The sequence below is a fragment of the Schistocerca serialis genome, chromosome 8 (genome assembly GCF_023864345.2).
Source record: "Schistocerca serialis cubense isolate TAMUIC-IGC-003099 chromosome 8, iqSchSeri2.2, whole genome shotgun sequence".
NCBI classification, from domain to species: domain Eukaryota; kingdom Metazoa; phylum Arthropoda; class Insecta; order Orthoptera; family Acrididae; genus Schistocerca; species Schistocerca serialis.
The window spans coordinates 347,717,906-347,735,479 of record NC_064645.1 but is presented as its reverse complement, the minus strand read 5'-3'; the positions used below and the strand labels follow the sequence as shown (position 1 = coordinate 347,735,479).

Genomic DNA, 17,574 nt, shown 5'->3' with positions numbered 1-17,574 from the left:
GACTCTGCAAGAGAGGCGCTCTGCATCGCGGTGTAGCTTGCTCGCCAGGTTTCGAGAGGGTGCGTTTCTGGATGAGGTATCGAATATATTGCTTCCCCCTACTTATACCTCCCGAGGAGATCACGAATGTAAAATTAGAGAGATTCGAGCGCGCACGGAGGCTTTCAGACAGTCGTTCTTCCCGCGAACCATACGCGACTGGAACAGGAAAGGGAGGTAATGACAGTGGCACGTAAAGTGCCCTCCGCCACACACTGTTGGGTGGCTTGCAGAGTATAAATGTAGATGTAGATGTAGAAAAGGCTTTACTCTACTCACGTGGATAATGGATGTTTTTGTTGGCAGCTGCACTTTAACATTCACAGGCAAACTCATCTCCACTACCTGATATGGTCCGTGGTACTTTGTCAAGAACTTTTTCGTCTTTCCCTTAGGTGTATATGGATTCATGATTAATACCCATTGACCTACCCTGTACTGTGCTAAAGGTCCCAACCACTTATTCGGTTCTTCCTGCCTCTCTAACACTTTTGTATTGGCCTTCTGTACCCTCTTCCAGACTTCCCATATTGTTCGTGCAAATTCCCTCACTGCTTCCCCTTTAGCTCCCGATTTCGGACATAGAACGTCAAATGGTGATGGCATCTTTCTTCCATAGGCCATCTCGAATGGTGATATTCCGATCTCCGAATGTATTTTAGTGTTATAACTTGATACCTTGTATGGAAGATAAACGTCCCAGTTATCATGGTTTCCATTCACATAATAACTTATCATTTTCGAAATTGTCCTATGTACTCGCTCTGTTCTCCCATTCGCCTGCGGATGAAATGAACTGGTCTGTAGTTTTTTAATTCTCAATAGATGACACAACTGTGACATTAATTTAGACATGAAGTTCGTTCCTTGATCCGTAATCATGGTATCAGGCACCCCAAACTTCATTAACCAGTTATTGACTAAAGCTCATGCTACCGTACTTGCCTGTTGGTCTGGTATTACAGCCATGGCTAGAAACCATGAAAAGTGATCAATTATAGTTAAAACGTAACAATTCCCTACCGGTGTTTTGTTGTATGGCCTGCAAATGTCTAGCCCGATAAACTCGAATGGTTTCGAAGCCTCTGGTAACCGCTGCAATGGAATTCTTACTCGCGTCACATCTGCACACTGTGCACACAGCACATAATTTGCTACTTATTGTTCCGCATCCCTTCTCCAAGTGCACCACCAAAATAATTCAGCTACTCGTGTCTTCCTGTTGCTTGATGACCACCATGCCGTGAAAGCACATGATCAGGGGCCTGCTTTAAGACTTCCTCTCTCAAACTCTGGTACCACTACCCGTGGTCTGCACCTGGTAACTCTAAACAACAAATTTCCCTCCACAATGAAATGTGGTTGAGTTCTAAAACCCTGGCAGTCCTCATCTTCTGCTTGTGCCCTTTGCCATTCCGCAACACTCTTACCCATTACTTCTAATACGTCTAATTTGCGACATAACGCACCTGCCTTCCCGTGTTTCTTCCCTGACTTATGAATTACTTCAAAGTCAAATTCGCTTAATTCTAGAGCCCACCGTGTTAGCCGACTAGAAGGATCCTTGAGTCCCAGTAACCATCTTAATGCTGCATGATCTGTCATGACCTTAAACTTGCTACCATAAAGGTAACAATGAAAATAAGTTACTCCATATATTACAGTCAACATCTCCTTTTCCATTGTGGAATAATTCCGCTCTGCCCTATTTAACTGTCTAGAAGCATATGCCACCGGATGCTCCTGTCCATTCACCATTTGCCCCAAAATACATCCTACTGCGCCATTTGAAGCATCACATGATAAGATGAAATCTTCTTCTAAATTCAGAAACACCAATACCGGACCAGAAACTAATCTCATCTTTAATCCATCAAAAGCTTCCTGACATTCCTCCATCCCTCACATTCCTCTGTTCATTGAAATTTAACCCCTTTCTTTAAAATCTTTGTTGGCTTGGCTATTGTAGCAAAATCTTTTACAAATTTACGATAATATGAACGTAATCCAATATACGATTGTAACTGCTTTGTTGTACGTGGTGTCAGAAAATTTTGAACTGCCTCTGTTAATTGAGGATCAGTTTGAACTCCTTGTTCACTATTACACGACCTAAATATTTGACATGCATCTACGCAAAATTACATTTTTCTAAATTTAATGTTAACCGTGCCGACTGCACTCTTTTAAAGACTTCTCTTAAACATGATACATGTTCTAGTATATCCTTTGAAAATACTATAATGTCATTTAGGTAAACCATATACGTCTTTGGTTTCAGTCCCCTTAAAATTCCATCTAATAATCGCTGAAAAGTTGCTGGTGCATTCTTCAACCCGAATGGCATACGTATATACTGATAGTGTCCCCCAGGAACAGTAAAAGCTGCCTTTGCCCTATCCTCTGGCACTACTTCCAACTGATGGTATCCACTCCATAAATCCATTGTATAAAATACTTACATTGCTGCCCCAGATTGTCCCATGTGTCCGTGATATTCGGAATCAGATATGCATCCGAAACGATTTTCGCATTCAGAAACCTATAATCACAACAAAACCGATATTTCCTTGCACCATACACCAACTTCTTAGGTATGAGAACTACATTGCTTGAATATGGACTATCGCTATGCTCTATGATTCCGTCTTGTAGTTGTTGTTCTACAAACTCCTCTAGTAGCAGTTGCATATGACATGCTATCCTATATGGTGTCCTAAATGCTGGTGTATTATCCTCCATTGTTATGTGATGCTTTGTAATTGGTGTTGCTGGTAACCTACCCTCCGTTGCGAATAAATCGCTAAATGTCAATAACATTTCCTCCAACGTGACCCTGTCGTCTCCCTGCAAATGCTGTAATTTTTCCCTTAATTGTGCTGCATTGACATTTTGCTTATGGCTCACCTCTAATCCTCCCTATTAGGTCGTCTTCATCGAAAACCCCCAACGTGGCCAATAACAACCCTTTCGACAAGCTAAAATCCGCTCTGCTGCAGTTATCTATACTTACTGGAACTCTATAATCTCCTTCCACATAACTTGCATGAGCTAAACTCCTCTGCACAAAACAGTGCGCATTATCCAACTCCTCATCACTCGAGAGTGGCTCCATCATGCACAACGTATGCTTTGGTAAGTCCGTATTTATCGAAACCCAAACTACCTTCCCTGTACCTGCCAGTATTTTATCCTGCTGATTGACCTTTAATGAATCCGTTCGCAGTTTAGCTGGCTTCACCTTCATGTTAAGTGTGCCTTGTGATATTTGTCCATTTGCAACCGAATCCCTCATGCAAAATATTGTTCCACTGTTTGTTGCCAAAGATCTATCCTTGCACAATGTTTTTCAAGGAAGTCCAGTCTGAGAATCACCGAATACCCCTCACCCACACATGGTAACACCTCTACCTGTTCACTAAACTTAGTTCCTGTGATCACGAATTGAAGTACTGTCATACCAATGACTCCACTTTATTATCTCTCACCCCATGTAACCTATAACATAGTGGCTGAAGCCTTCTCTTGTTAACCAGGTCCAGACTAATAACAGACACTTGTGCCCCTGTGTCAACCAGAAACCTTTGTTCCCTCCTGTTCACCAAGCCTAATAAGCAGCATTCTGTCTGTGCACATACAAGCGCATTACCTAATTTGACTGGGACTGCCCTCCAATGGTTGAAACAATCCCATTCTCATTCAACGGCTGCTGCCGTCGAGGTTCCCCCACACTTTTACTCCTGCAGTTCACTGCCGGTGACCCATTTTCCCTCATGAGTAACACTGCAACTGACGCTGACATTGCCTCCTAATGTGCCCTACCTGGCCACAACCAAAACACTTAATTTCCGCTGTTAGAACTCTATGCTCCACCCTTTGCTTCGTTGCATAATCTACCTCCTCTAAGTATGCGGCAATCTTTAGAGCCGCCGCAAGATCGCTGGAATTCTCCATACTCACCTGACGTGACATCTCTGGCTGTACTCCCCGCAAAAGCACATCTGATGCCCTGTTCTTGGCCTCTTGTAACAGCACTCTATTAGTCTCCCCATTCTGTGACAGTTCGAACATTTGTGCTTTCAGTTTTCGAATCCTGTCTGAGAAAACCTCCACAGTCTCATTGCTCCTCATAACTAATGCACTTAATTTTTCACGAAAAAACCTGGTACTATTCTGTCTTTGGTACCTCTGGCGTAACCCAGCTTCAAGCTTTGAGAATGTCCCCACATTGTTCAACGTTTCATGGTACAATATGTACGACTTGGCATCCCCTATCAAGTGTAACTTTGCCACTCTCAACATTACATCTGACCACCCATTGGCCTCAGCCATTGTGATAATGTCATTAAGGAATACCAACACATCCTCCATTGCTTTACCCGAAAAGGGGTTAATCAATGCCGCGATTGCTGGGTCAAATGGTCTGTGACACTCCACGACCTGTAATTTACTTTCATCCGACGTCCCTTCCCCTACTCGCAGTGCCTCAAATCTCCCTGCTAATTCTTCATATTTTTCTAGTTCTTGTGGCGAATCATCGCCCATCTACATTCTGAACAATTGCGCGCCAAATGACCAAATCTCTTACAAATAAAACAATTCTTTGGAACCCACATTGTACACAGTAAACCGTGGCCTGACAGGTTACAAAAATTACATCGGTTAGGCGCTATGTCTCCCATTTCCCCTGAATCCAGATAAATCTACAGGCCCCTCTAGCCCTACAAAAGACACCTTTAAAAAGTCCATCCTAATTATCAGAAGAATGACACATAAACCATAAATCAAATGTCACTCACCCCTCCACATCTTGCTCGTGTGCAGGTGAACAGTCCTGCTTTCCTCCCTATACTGGTAAGGACGAACAGCTCCCGAATGACAAGAAGTGCAAGACCAACAGTCATGAATGCAACCAAACACCTCAATTACCCCTCCACACAGGCACACCTCAATGCTACTTGCTTGACATATAAGATGCGGGAGTGGAAATCCGGTATCAGCGTTCTAACCGGCACCACTTCCAACACCACTGTTGTGGGGTCGGTGTGTCAAATCCGGGACTCCAGATTGCAGAGCTGAAGCCGGGACCCACCGCGCCATATTTTGTCAGGAGGCCGAGCAACTTCAAGAGCGTCAAGTCGAAGTGCAGAGTGATAGAGCAGTATTCTATAACATTCATTTATTCAACTAATTGACGGTACTCGATGGGTGAAGCGTAATGTCAGCATGCCGCCCGCGCTGTCCCGGCTCAGCAAACTCCTGATGTGCCGACGCCGCTTCTGCCATCATCAAGGCCGCCCACTGATGGAAGTAGGCTGTGCTCCCTTGGTCGCCGCCCACCAGGGTGTTGGGTCTGGTGCTGTTCCACTGTCCGCAATTCCGGAGACTGCTTCAGTCCTTAGACCTTGACCGAGTGAGGTGGTGCAGTGGTTAGCACACTGAACTAACATTCGGGAGGATGACGATTCAAATCCACTTCCGGCAATCCTGATTTAGGTTTTCCATGATTTCCCTAAATCTCTTCAGGCAAATGTCGGGATGGTTCCTTTGAAAAGGGCATGGCCGACTTCCTTACCCATCCTTCCTTAATTCGATGAGATCGATGACCTCGCAGTTTGGTCTCCTCCCCCAAAACAACCCAACCCAACCCCCGGTACCTCACCGCCCTCTGCCCCGTTTGGCCAGCTCTGTCCGACCATGGGATGAAGGTGGGTGTACTGGTCACATGTGGCCCTCGGGCCACTGCTGCTCCCAGGGTAGGACTGGACTCGAACCCACACCCTCCTGGACGCTGTGCTGCAACTTGCCGCTAGTCGTGCTTGCCGGATGGCAACACACGCCACCGTCTCTGGCGCTGTTCTAGCGCTGCTGTGCCTCCCGCAGTGTACGCCTCGCCCGGACCCCGGTATGCCGGGTGGGAAACGAACGTGGCCTGCAGACCCGAGTGAAACTGAGCCACTCTGGACCCACTGCAGACCACCGTCACTGCCCTCTTTCAGGCAGACCGTGCAATCTCCAAGTTCCAGGCTGCCATTCCGTCCCACCCCAGTGTTGCGGCCCCGGAGGCAGAATACAGCCTGAACAAGTACATAGAAAACAGAATACAAGTTTATGCAGAATACTTATAACATTGCTGCCAGACTGGCTCCTGTAAGCGAAGACCAGCATAGGTCCATCCTGATGCTAGACTGACCAGATACACTTTTGACCCAAGCTAAAATTGCCCGCCTACATATACTGGCTTTTCTGTCGCTTCTGCCGTAGTGACAGAAACTACGGCAGGGATAAATTCCCACACATCCGCCACTTACTAATCGCCTCTCTTGGCTCTGGCGTAGTGCCTCGCCTCATAAATCACAATAACTCAAAGCAACGCTGCAGTTTCCTGCCTCGTTGTTGCTCTACTCAAAACGAATCGTGCGTGCAATACCGCTGTTGCAGCTCCGCACCCGCGAGTGCCATGTTTACCTTGCCTGACCTGCTGACTGTCAACTGTTACCACACTCTGCCAGCGACCCTAGATTTCATCGCCCAACTGCGCCCTCATTGAATTTTGATAAAATTTCCCTTTCCCTCGACTAGGACTGACACTAGTGCAGCAGGATGATAAACAATTGAGATAAAAAGAGAACAGAAGTTCTGAAGTTTGGTGCTACAGAAGAATGTTGAAGATTAAATGCACAGGTCAAGTAACTGATGATGAGTTACTAAGTAAGTTTGGCAGTGAATGAAATTTATGGCACAACTTGACAGAAGAAGGTGGTCAGTCGACAGGGCACATCCTGAGAGATCAAGGAATAGTTAAACTGGTAATAGGAGAACTGTGGGGGCTAAAAATTGTAGATGGAGACCAAAGTTTGACTACAGTAATCAGGTTCAAATGTATGTTGGATGTATTAGTTATGCACAGGTGTAAAAGGCATGCAAAAGAGAGACTAGGATGCAGAGCTACTTCAAACCAGAACAACATTCAGTTGTTCACTGAATAGTGATCTAGTTATAACTTTAAAGCTTTAGGTTGGAATTAAATCTTGAATGTCTACAATGGTAAATGATTGTACTACATTCTAAATGATTGATTGGCTTATACTATCCTAAAAACTGAAGAGGTAGGTAGAAGAAAGTGCTAGTCCAACAAGCGTCAGTTTGAGTTATTGGATATTATTTGTTTGTTTAAATTCAGAGGCAAGAACATGAATATAATACAGTATGTGGCACAATTGAAAATATAACACGTAATGGTGTAATCATGCTCATGCTTACAAAATTGAGAGTTAGCAGTTTCGTCTGCCCATCTCTTCAGATGTTTATTTTTACTGAAAATTTTTAAATTCTAATAGACTAACAATAGCTCTGGTGAGAAAAAAAAAGACAATGAATTTCAAGATTCATAGGGCTTGGGAAATCATGAATTGCCAATGGATGAAAGAAACAACATAGAAAAGTCAAGCATCTTTAAGCTTTATCTTTTTACATAAACATGTGATTGCCCATTGTTGCTGGGAGTTGGAGGTTCTGTTGGTAACTGTTGGCTTATTAAATTGTGCAGCTTCTGTTACTGTATAGAATTTTTACTGAGATTTTAAATAAATTGCGGTTTTTGTCTCATGCTTTTGTAGAAGCGCCAGGAACTATTATTGGAGCGGAAGAGGCTCGAGGAAGACTCAGTAATACCAGAAGTAGAAGATGAATGTTCACCTCAGGGAAGCATTGATCAGTCGTAGTTTATATACAAATACTTAAAGACATGTTAGTTCAGTATGTGATTAACTATAAATTTTAATACAGAGGAGAATTAAATAAATGACAATGGCTGTGGACGTATTGCACATTTACTGTTGGACTCAGTATCTTTTTCCTTCTTTTGTATACAGTATATGTGGTACCACTGATAATACTCAAAGTATAGGATGTACAATATTTTATATAATTTTAATTTTATTATCTATTTGACTACCTCCTTAAACTAGACAGATTTTGTTTCAAACTTCAGTTTTTGAAACATTTTCTAGGTAACTGATGGTGCTGTGTGTTATAATCGTACATTAAATTGTCAAATTATGCTAATGTTTACCAGTATTCTTGTACAAAAATCTTGCACTTGAAATTGCCATAATTATATTATTATCACTGATTCTTTTATTTTATCACTTTTAATTTATTAATTGTAAATAATGTGTACAAACAAGAAATATTTTATATTTGTTTAATAGTAGTTAGAGAGAGTCTAAAATGTGAGAAAAAAACAAAATTGTGACCTATTTGCTTGTGCATAGACCTATATTGAATTTTAATTTCAATTTGCTTTTGCAATTTGGAACATACATGTAAAGCACAGTGGTAACAGTACAAAATATATTTATACCTTCAAAAGACAATTCTTGGGATTTAGATTTCTGATGTCAAATATTACTCTCAAATAATTGTTTGTTTTCCTTGTAACAAAATATGGTATATAAAAAAATTATAATTATATTTGATTTTTTCTCGTTATATTTTAGTGATAGTAGCTGAGAATATTTCTCAAAAAATTTAATTTCATGTATCATTTCAATTAAAGTGCAGAGCATGCCATGTGAAACAATACAGGACTCAGTGAAAAAAAAAACTTTTTCTGTATAGATAAAAATTATCATCATGATATTTGTTGGTAGCAAACATTATATTTTGTACTTGAATTCTTGTGATTTTAGTAATATCCAATACTTCATTTTTTGTGTCATCTTTTCAAAGCTTATCATGACACACACACACACACACACACACACACACACACACACACACTGTGCCCTCAGTACATACTTTACGTTGATTGCAGTTTTTGCACAGTGTTAGAATTTTAAATGCAAGAGCCATGTTACAGGCTTATTAAAGAATATAAAATGATGGTCTGCAGTCTTGTAATGTGTCTCCGTCCATTTTTTGTAACTTTCTGTTAATAATATCAAAACATATGTACTGTTGTAGTAATACAGTGCAGTAATGAATACATTAAAAAGTAGTGACAATTATACTTGCTGTTTATTGCAGCTTTTAATGTAGTCCAGACATGCACAGTCATCATTGTGTCTTGTCCTGTTTGAGGAATTCTTGCTCATTATTATCAATGTAAGAAATTTCTTATCTTTGAAGTGATCACTTATAGGACGCTATTCTGGGAGCATCTCACTTGGAGAAAACAATTTCATTCGCTGGTGGTCACAAGTTTTCCTCTCACTTATTGAAACTGAAATATATTTCAAAACAGCTTTTTGGGTGTCCTAAATTTGCATTGTTTACCTTTTACTCGTTTTTAAAACCTCACAAAAATACATGGAACATTAATTGTTGTATAAGCTGGTAGCTTACTCTTATTATTTTATCCTAGGAGAAGCTATTATAAAAAGAATTCTCTTTCTATATAATAGCAGAAGCCTAAGCACATAAATCTGTGTTTCGTGCATCCAAACTTGCTTAAGAGAGCCCTCTGTATAATGAGAAAAATAGTAATTTTACTCTATTTATTATGGTTCACGTGCCTCCCCCCCCCCCCCCCCCCCCCACACACACACACACACACACCCTCTCCCTCCCCCCCAATTATCAGTCGTAACAACTTTATTTTCTTCGCATCATTAAGTTCATTTATTTATTGTAATTTTTTTTCTCTCTCCTTTTCAAAATTAAATCCGAGAACATGCAGTTTGCATTTGCCTTGTATGTACTGCATAGTGCTCGAGTAAATGTCATTCTAAAAATGATGATTGGAAGTGTAGCTTTGGCCTTTCGTGAATATAAATTAATAGACAAGAATGAATCCAGGAACATTGTTTTATTATTATTATTCTTTTATCTGTCTCTGTTAGTGTATTAATTTTTATTATTATTATTATTATTATTATTATTATTATTTTTTTTTTTTTTTTTTTTTTTTTTTTTTTTTTTTTTTTTTTTTTTTTCAAAGTTACTTTTAATTTTTGTCACTGTTTCACTTTTCAGTGTAAATTCTAATAACTTAAAACAAACACATTAAAAGCCTGCTATGTTTTCAAATTTTCCATTCTTTGATGTGTTATTTCTTTGTTTTGCAGATCTCCATTTCTTTCTACAGGCTTCCATTATAACTATTTCCAGCATATACTGTATACATATTAATTTCTTGTATTACAGAAATCATTAAGCCATAATTTAATAGCTTCATGAGAGCTTAACATTATGTCAAGAGGAGATGATATGTGACAACCCAATAAAAATATTCTTCTAATACGACTTTAACATCTTAATTCAGAGCTCGAAAGAGAAATGCGAGCTAATATATTCAATATAAGAAGAATGCCTTGCTAGTGACCAAAAATAATAACTAGAGGAACACCAGAAGACAAACAAACAAACATAAAGTAAAGTACGTATTTCAGATTCATTTCGGTCTGTGTTTTTCCTTACTCCAGCAGATCCCACTCTTAACACAATACCAAATTCTGAACTTCCTAATTGTCTCTTTCTCCAAACAAACAGCAGTGTATAGTGAAGTATCTTAATTTACTCTACTTATCTCTTTTATATAGTGTATGATAAATATCCCCAATAAACACTATTACATATTCAGACTTTGCAGCTTTGTTGCCCTATGAGCAATTTAATTAATCCTGAAACACTGTGGATATGTCCCAGCAATGTCATTCTTCTTCCAGTAAGATTTTTCTTCTGGTGTATTTCCAACTGTTCTTCAACCACATTTTCAACATTATTGTTAATTAGTACAGGTGATAAACAAATAATCCCCATTGTAATCATTATTTAGCAACAGATCCATCAGTAACTTTGATTTGTTACACATCATTACTGTTACAGTATGTTTTTACACACATGGGCTCCATTATGTTGGCATTAGATGTCGGTATCTGCAGAGTGTATTGTAAGTTCTGTGTTCCCGTATTGCTAACATGGCCATTAGAAACGGGGGTGACACATGACCAAACTTCACTCGCTTGTGTGAGAGAACAGTCATAGTTTCATGTCCTCCTTGACAGACAAAAAAGACATGCTGAGAGTTCTTCTGTGCTCCACCAAACAAGAAGCAGTCTGTGTAATGTGCAGATGTTTGAGAAAATGCCCATTGTTAAATCTGAGTCTAGCTATTAAAGAAGCCAAGTAGATGAATTGCATGACTCTTGCCATTGTGCCTTGTTGTCTGCTTCCATTCATGTTGTCAGTCTTCTAGTTAGCACTCATTTGCAGTCTGCACTTTAGATTTTAGTCCAAGTAATCCATATTTGGAATTTTAATCTGAGTAATGTCTCCTTCCATAGCATCTATAGCTAAGTGGTCAACAATTTCATTACCGTTAATCATACTAAGCAACATCACCCAAAAAAAGGGAACAGATTTATCTTCTTCTTTCATTGATACCAACACTTCAGTTATTCTGTACTTACCACTTTAAATGCCACAAGGCCACCACCAGCTATAATACAGAATTACTCCTGACACTGTGTGCTTGCCGGCAGCCACAGCTTCCTCATGCCTGATGCTATGGTCTGTCCTGGCCTGGCAGTGAAATGTCCGGCACTGTGTGTGTAGCAGTCAACATGTTAAAAAAGAGTTTTCCATCATGGTGACACAAAATGTTTCAGCATTGTTTGAGCAGACAATTAATTGCTGATTACAATGGTGAATCTTTTGTCATCTGCAAGTATAAATTTAGAGCTTCTATATCTCCTATTTGACAGATTGTAAACAAAAAGATGAAAATCTATTCCATCCTCCAATGATTTCATCCACTTATTCATTATTTTATCACATCTACCTTGGTACTGTATAATTTTTGTTCTTTTGAATGTAGCTGTTGTTATGCTGATGCTTACTCATTATTGTTAACTTTTCCAGCAGCATTTATGGCCAAAGTATTTCTACAGCCTTTGAAATATTGATAAATAACCTTCATTGCTTTATAATAATTGTTTGTTGCTTAGAGGAATGGAAGTAAAGCTGCTACAGAAATTAAATTGGTTTAGACCATTATAACAGTCTGAAGGGGAAAAAGGAAACCACTAAAAGTTAGATAATTTACTCATCTGCCTAAGTCTCTATATCAACTTTTGGAAGGTTGCAGGTGCCCAGCTGTAGGGGAAAGATTTAGCATACTCATTGGTTATGTTATTCAAATAGCAGGTTTATCACTTGCAAATGAGTGTCAGAGGAGGGAGGTGGTGGGGGGCTGGGCAAGCATGCAGATTTTTAAAGTTTCTGTTCATATTTTTTTTTTTTGCATTGTGTTCATAAATCATCTTTAGATGAGCACTGCCTATAAAATACTATATCCAAAGATAGTATAACTTGTATGAATTTATAATACAGTACAGTTGCTGTTTCTGGCAATGGCCTTGCCACAGTGGATATACCAGTTCCCGTGAGATCACCGAAGTTAAGCGCTGTTGGGCGTGGCCGGCACTTGGAGGGGTGACCATCCAGCCACCATGTGCTGTTGCCATTTTTTGAGGTGCACTCAGCCTTGTGATGCCAATTGAGGAGCTACTCGACAGAATAGTAGTGGCTCCAGTCAAAGAAAACCATCATAACGACCGGGAGAGCGGTGTGCTGGCCACACGCCCCTCCTATCCGCATCCTCAACTGAGGATGACATGGCGGTCGGATGGTCCCGATGGGCCACTTGTGGCCTGAAGATGGAGTGCTTACAGTTGCTGTTTCTGCATTAAAGCAATTTTCTTCCTTTGTCACTTTTCTTTTTACATTCTACATTATCATATTCTCTTAGTTGCTTGTCTCCCCCTCCCTCCCCCCTTTCCTTTTCATCTCATTTAAGTGTTTGTTTAATTTTGATCTCGCATGTCCATGTCCATGTTTTGGAGCACTTTCTACTTCTTTGCAATGCTTGTACCTTTTATCTGTTGCATATCCCAATGAAATTTTTAAAAATTCTGCTCAATATTTAATCATATTTTTAAACTGTCTCTGTGACTTATGCCAGTTGCTGTTGTTAGGCAACTAGTAAGTGGATTTTCCGCTTGTATCATGACTATTTTTGATATTACTATTTTTAAAATTTAAATTGGGTTATGCTTTGATTGTCAGATTCTGATTTCAGATAACAGTGTAATATCAATCACCACCTAGCACTATAAAGAGCCACAGTCTCTCAGCAGATGTCCTTATGTTTCCAGGCACAAGATTACAAAATACACAGTGTAATAATGTTTGTGTCTGCCTTTGATCTTTATCTTTTCATTCCATACTTCTGAAGTACGGTCAGAAACTGTCATCTTCACCACACAAAATTAGTTTGATCAAAGAAACTGTGTATTTACATCTGGATGTACTGGAAGAGACAAAATCAAGTTGTAAAATATTGAATTAAAGCACACATTTGTCATTTAGTTTGTATGGTATGTTTACATAATCTGAATTTTGAAACTGTAATGTGGTAGTGACTATTTTCTCAGTATGGCAGTTCAAGAGTAGAAACCTAGGTCCCACGCTGTGACACGTTTCAGCGAGTCAGATGGCAGGGGCCCAGTGCCATAAGCAAACTGTGTTGTCTTTTTTTGTAGTTATATGTGGCGCCTTGCGAAGCACACTGGCTGCACACTGGCAACACTGCCCCCACCACAACAGTCTGTCAATCACAAAGTTATTTTTATTGGAGTATAGTACTATTGTTTTTTAACCATCTGCTACCAAAAATTGTTATAATAATTTTGTTTATGGATATTCTACTTCCCATTATGACCTTCAAAGAGAACAAGTTTGGGATAATGCAGAAATGTTATCAGTGATAGTCTTTCTAGCCCATATCTCCATTTGCAGACAGTGAGAAATGTGTGGGAGAGAGTTTTTGAGATGAAGAGAACTGTTGCTGAAGGTTGATAGCAATTGTGGCCTTTATATGGAGAAAACTCAAAATCTGTTGCTCTTATTAATGAACCAAATTAGCATATAAAATGGAACCACTGGTTCTAAGTGCATTTTTCTTCTTGGGGAAAAATTTATGCATCTTTTTATGTAATATAGTTATGTGCTGCTCTCACATACAACCTTCCAATGACATGAAAGAACGCATTTCTAGTGTCGGCAGACTTGCCAACACTACGCACACTAATTGAAAGAGGCGGCCAAGATGCACGCGCTAACTCACGCAGGCGGGCGTTAGGTCTGGAACAGGATACGCAATGAATGCTATAAAGAAAAGTACGTAGCTGCTGGAATACTTAACTTTAATCCATCATTTGTATACATCGTTCTTGATGAGACATGCTTCATAAGACAACTATCAATTGCTATGGCGCCTTGCTAGGTCGTAGCCATGGACTTAGCTGAAGGCTATTCTAACTATCTCTCGGCAAATGAGAGAAAGGCTTCGTCAGTGTAGTCGCTAGCAAAGTCGTCCGTACAACTGGGGCGAGTGCTAGTCCGTATCTCGAGACCTGCCTTGTGGTGGCGCTCGGTCTGCGATCACTGACAGTGGCGACACGCGGGTCCGACATGTACTAATGGACCACGGCCGATTTAAAGCTACCACCTAGCAAGTGTGGTGTCTGGCGGTGACACCACAGCATTAACCCCTATTGTGCCCTTGACTTCTAACAGTGAGTTCCAGGACATTCAACTTTTACTGTTAAGCTTTCAGGAATCTGTTCACAGGAATACTAAGGAGTTTTTTCAATGTATAATTACTGTTTTTTCTTCTAAGGAATTTCTCTTGACTGCAAATAAGTGTCAATATAACAGTTTTACATTTCTTGTAGACATCTTTTAGAAAGTAGCACACACAATTCATAAGTAGTCAAAACAATTGTCTTTCTGTGTGAAAAAGCACTTTTTAGTGTAATAATGTCTTATTAATATTGTCCACACTGAAAATATGATAAATTATTTATTAAATTACTTTACTTTACTTTATCTACTTTTTCTCTCTGGAATGTATGATGATATATTTCAGTAATTTCACTATTTCAAGATGAAGATATTTAATTTAAATAAATCATAACCAAAGAAAACACTAAAAATTATGTGAAAGATTACACACAATTGCAGTTGATAGATATTTTTTGTGTTATAAATTGTGGGTATTTGTAACAAATGTGCTGTCTTAGGTTCCAAAATATTGGAATGAAATGAGTATGTGATAAAGAGAATATTATAGTTAGTGGCCTAATTTTGACAAAGGTATGTCATTGACTGGTAGATTTGACTTGTGTCAAATAGCATTGTCATTTTAAATATTTGCACATGTTTTTATATGTATGCACTATTTGCTTACATAATTTTATTGCTTTATTGGGTAGTGTGCGTGAATCACATTTTGCTTTTATTGTTATGTAATGCTACCCAATAAACTAGAATGCCATGTTACCAATAAAGGGCTTTTCTTGTACACTTGTATATTTTCTTGGTCTTCTTGCAAAGTTATTTGATTCGAGATGTAATATGCAGCACAAATCACTAAAGTTTAGTAGCGGTATTACAGAGAGAAATAAAACAGTGGAAAGCCCAGGATGGAATTAGAATAATATGGAAAGGATAGATTGCCACTCACCACACAGAGAGGGCATTGATTCGCAGATGGACACAATGGGGAAAAAATGCCAGAAATGTTTCAGCTTTCGTACAAAGTCCTTCACTCGAAGAAAATATACACAGGGCCACTGTCCATAGGCACTAAGGTGCGATTGCATCCGGCATGAGGAGCAATATGGATGGGGTGTGTAGTGGGGGTAACAAAGAGGTGTGTGGGGTGGCAAATGGGAGGGATAGAAGCGTAGGGGTGGGGGAAGATGCTAGTGCTCCCTGTGGGAGCATCCAGGTGAGTATGCATTGTATGCAAGTGGGAGCAGTGAAGAGGATAGGGCATTGTATGCGAGTGAGAGCAGTGAAGGGGATAGGCAGGTGGAGGGTAGCAGGTATGAAGGTTGAGGCCAGGGAGCTCTTACGAATGAACATTACACAAAAGCTGGGATCCATGGGAAGAATCCAGATGACATAGGCTGTTTATTGGGTGGCAAGCTCAGCAACAGGGTAGGGCAGCTCTTTCTTGGCACAGTTTGGCAGTGTCCATTCATGTAGACAGATAGCTTGTTAGTTGTCATGCCACATACAATACAGCACAGTAGTTGCAGCTAAGTTAGTAGATTGCATGACTGCTTTCACAGGTGGTCCTGCCTTTGACAGTTAAAGTAGTGCCAGTGACAGGACTGGAGTAGGTGGTAGTGGGAGGATGTATAGGACAGGTCTTGCAGGGGTATAAACTGTCAGGCAAAGGGTTTTTGAACAGGGGTAGAGTAGGGACGGATAACGGTATTTCATAGGTTTGCTGGGTGGCAGAATATCACTGTGGGAGGGGAGGGGAGGATATTTCTTATTTCAGGGCATGATGAGAAACATGTGGAGGTTAACGTCTAGGATGTTGGCTTGTTGGGTTGACAAGGATCAGGTGAAGCAAATGCAGGAGAAGATTTTGAGGTTCTGGAGGAATGTGGATAGGGTGTCCTCACACTCAGTCCAGATAATGAAGATGTCATCAATGAATATGAATTGTTAAGAAAGATTCCTCTAGATGGCCCATGACTAGGTTAGTATGTGCTGTGTGGGTGTCCACTGCTAAACCACAGATTTGTATCCAGGTGATGCCTTCAAAGGAGAAGTATGGGTGATGATATAGTTGGTAATGGTGACCAGGAAGGAGGTTGTAGGTTTGGAGTTAGTCAGTCGCATGTTGGGAAAGGAACTGTCCTATAACAGCAAAGCCATGGACGTTGGGGATGTTAATGTAGGGAGAGGTGGCATTGACAGTGATAAGCAGGTTTTCTATTTCTGAAGAAGGAGTTTTTCTGAAAGCTGAAACATTTCTAGCATTTTATATTTACCTTGTCTTAGAAGAAAGATTCAAGAGAGCCAAAGTTATGTTTATAACATTTGTAAACTTGAAGAAAGTTTTTGACACTGCTGACTGGAATACACTATTTGAAATTCTGAAGGGAACAGGGATGAAGCAGAGGCTTGTACAGAAACCAGACTGCAATCTTAAGAATCAACAGACAGTAAAGGGAAGCAGTTGTTGGAAAGGGAAGCAGTTGTTGAAAATGGAGTAAGATAAGGTTGTAGTCTATCCCTGATGTTATTCAAACTGTAAAGTGACCAAGCAGTACAGGAGACCAAAGAAAAATTTGGAGAAGAAATTAAGTTAAGTTCAGGGAGAAAAAATTATAAGGTTTGCCAATTACATTGTTATTCTGCCAAAGACAGCAAAGGACTTGGAAGAACTGTTGAACACAATGGATAGTGTCTTGAAATGAACTAATGGAATGCAGTCGAATAAAATCAGCTGTTCCTGAGGTAAATAGACCAGGAAATGAAACACTGAAAGTAGTAGATGAGTTTTGCTATTTGGGCAGCAAAGTAACTGATGGATGAAGTAGACATGATGTAAAATGCATACTGGCTGTAGCAAGGCAATCATTTCTGTAGAAGAGGAATTTGTTAAAATCCAATACAAATGTGTCTTTTTTGAAGGTATTTGTTTAGAGTGTCCAGACCTGTATG

General features: G+C 39.9%; 1 protein-coding gene across 3 annotated transcripts in view; it reads left to right on the top strand.

The window, feature by feature from the left end:
• LOC126416728 (mannosylglucosyl-3-phosphoglycerate phosphatase) overlaps window positions 1-9,529 on the top strand; it is a 220,328-nt gene extending 210,799 nt beyond the window's left edge. For 2 of the 3 annotated variants that reach the window (XM_050084547.1, XM_050084548.1), the window contains one exon: window positions 7,659-9,529. In XM_050084547.1, coding sequence (XP_049940504.1) covers window positions 7,659-7,763 — 105 coding nt within the window. In that variant the 3' untranslated portion in view covers window positions 7,764-9,529. The remainder of the gene's footprint in view (window positions 1-7,658) is intronic. The other variant, XM_050084549.1, reaches the window with a different exon arrangement.
• Window positions 9,530-17,574: the final 8,045 nt, after the last annotated feature.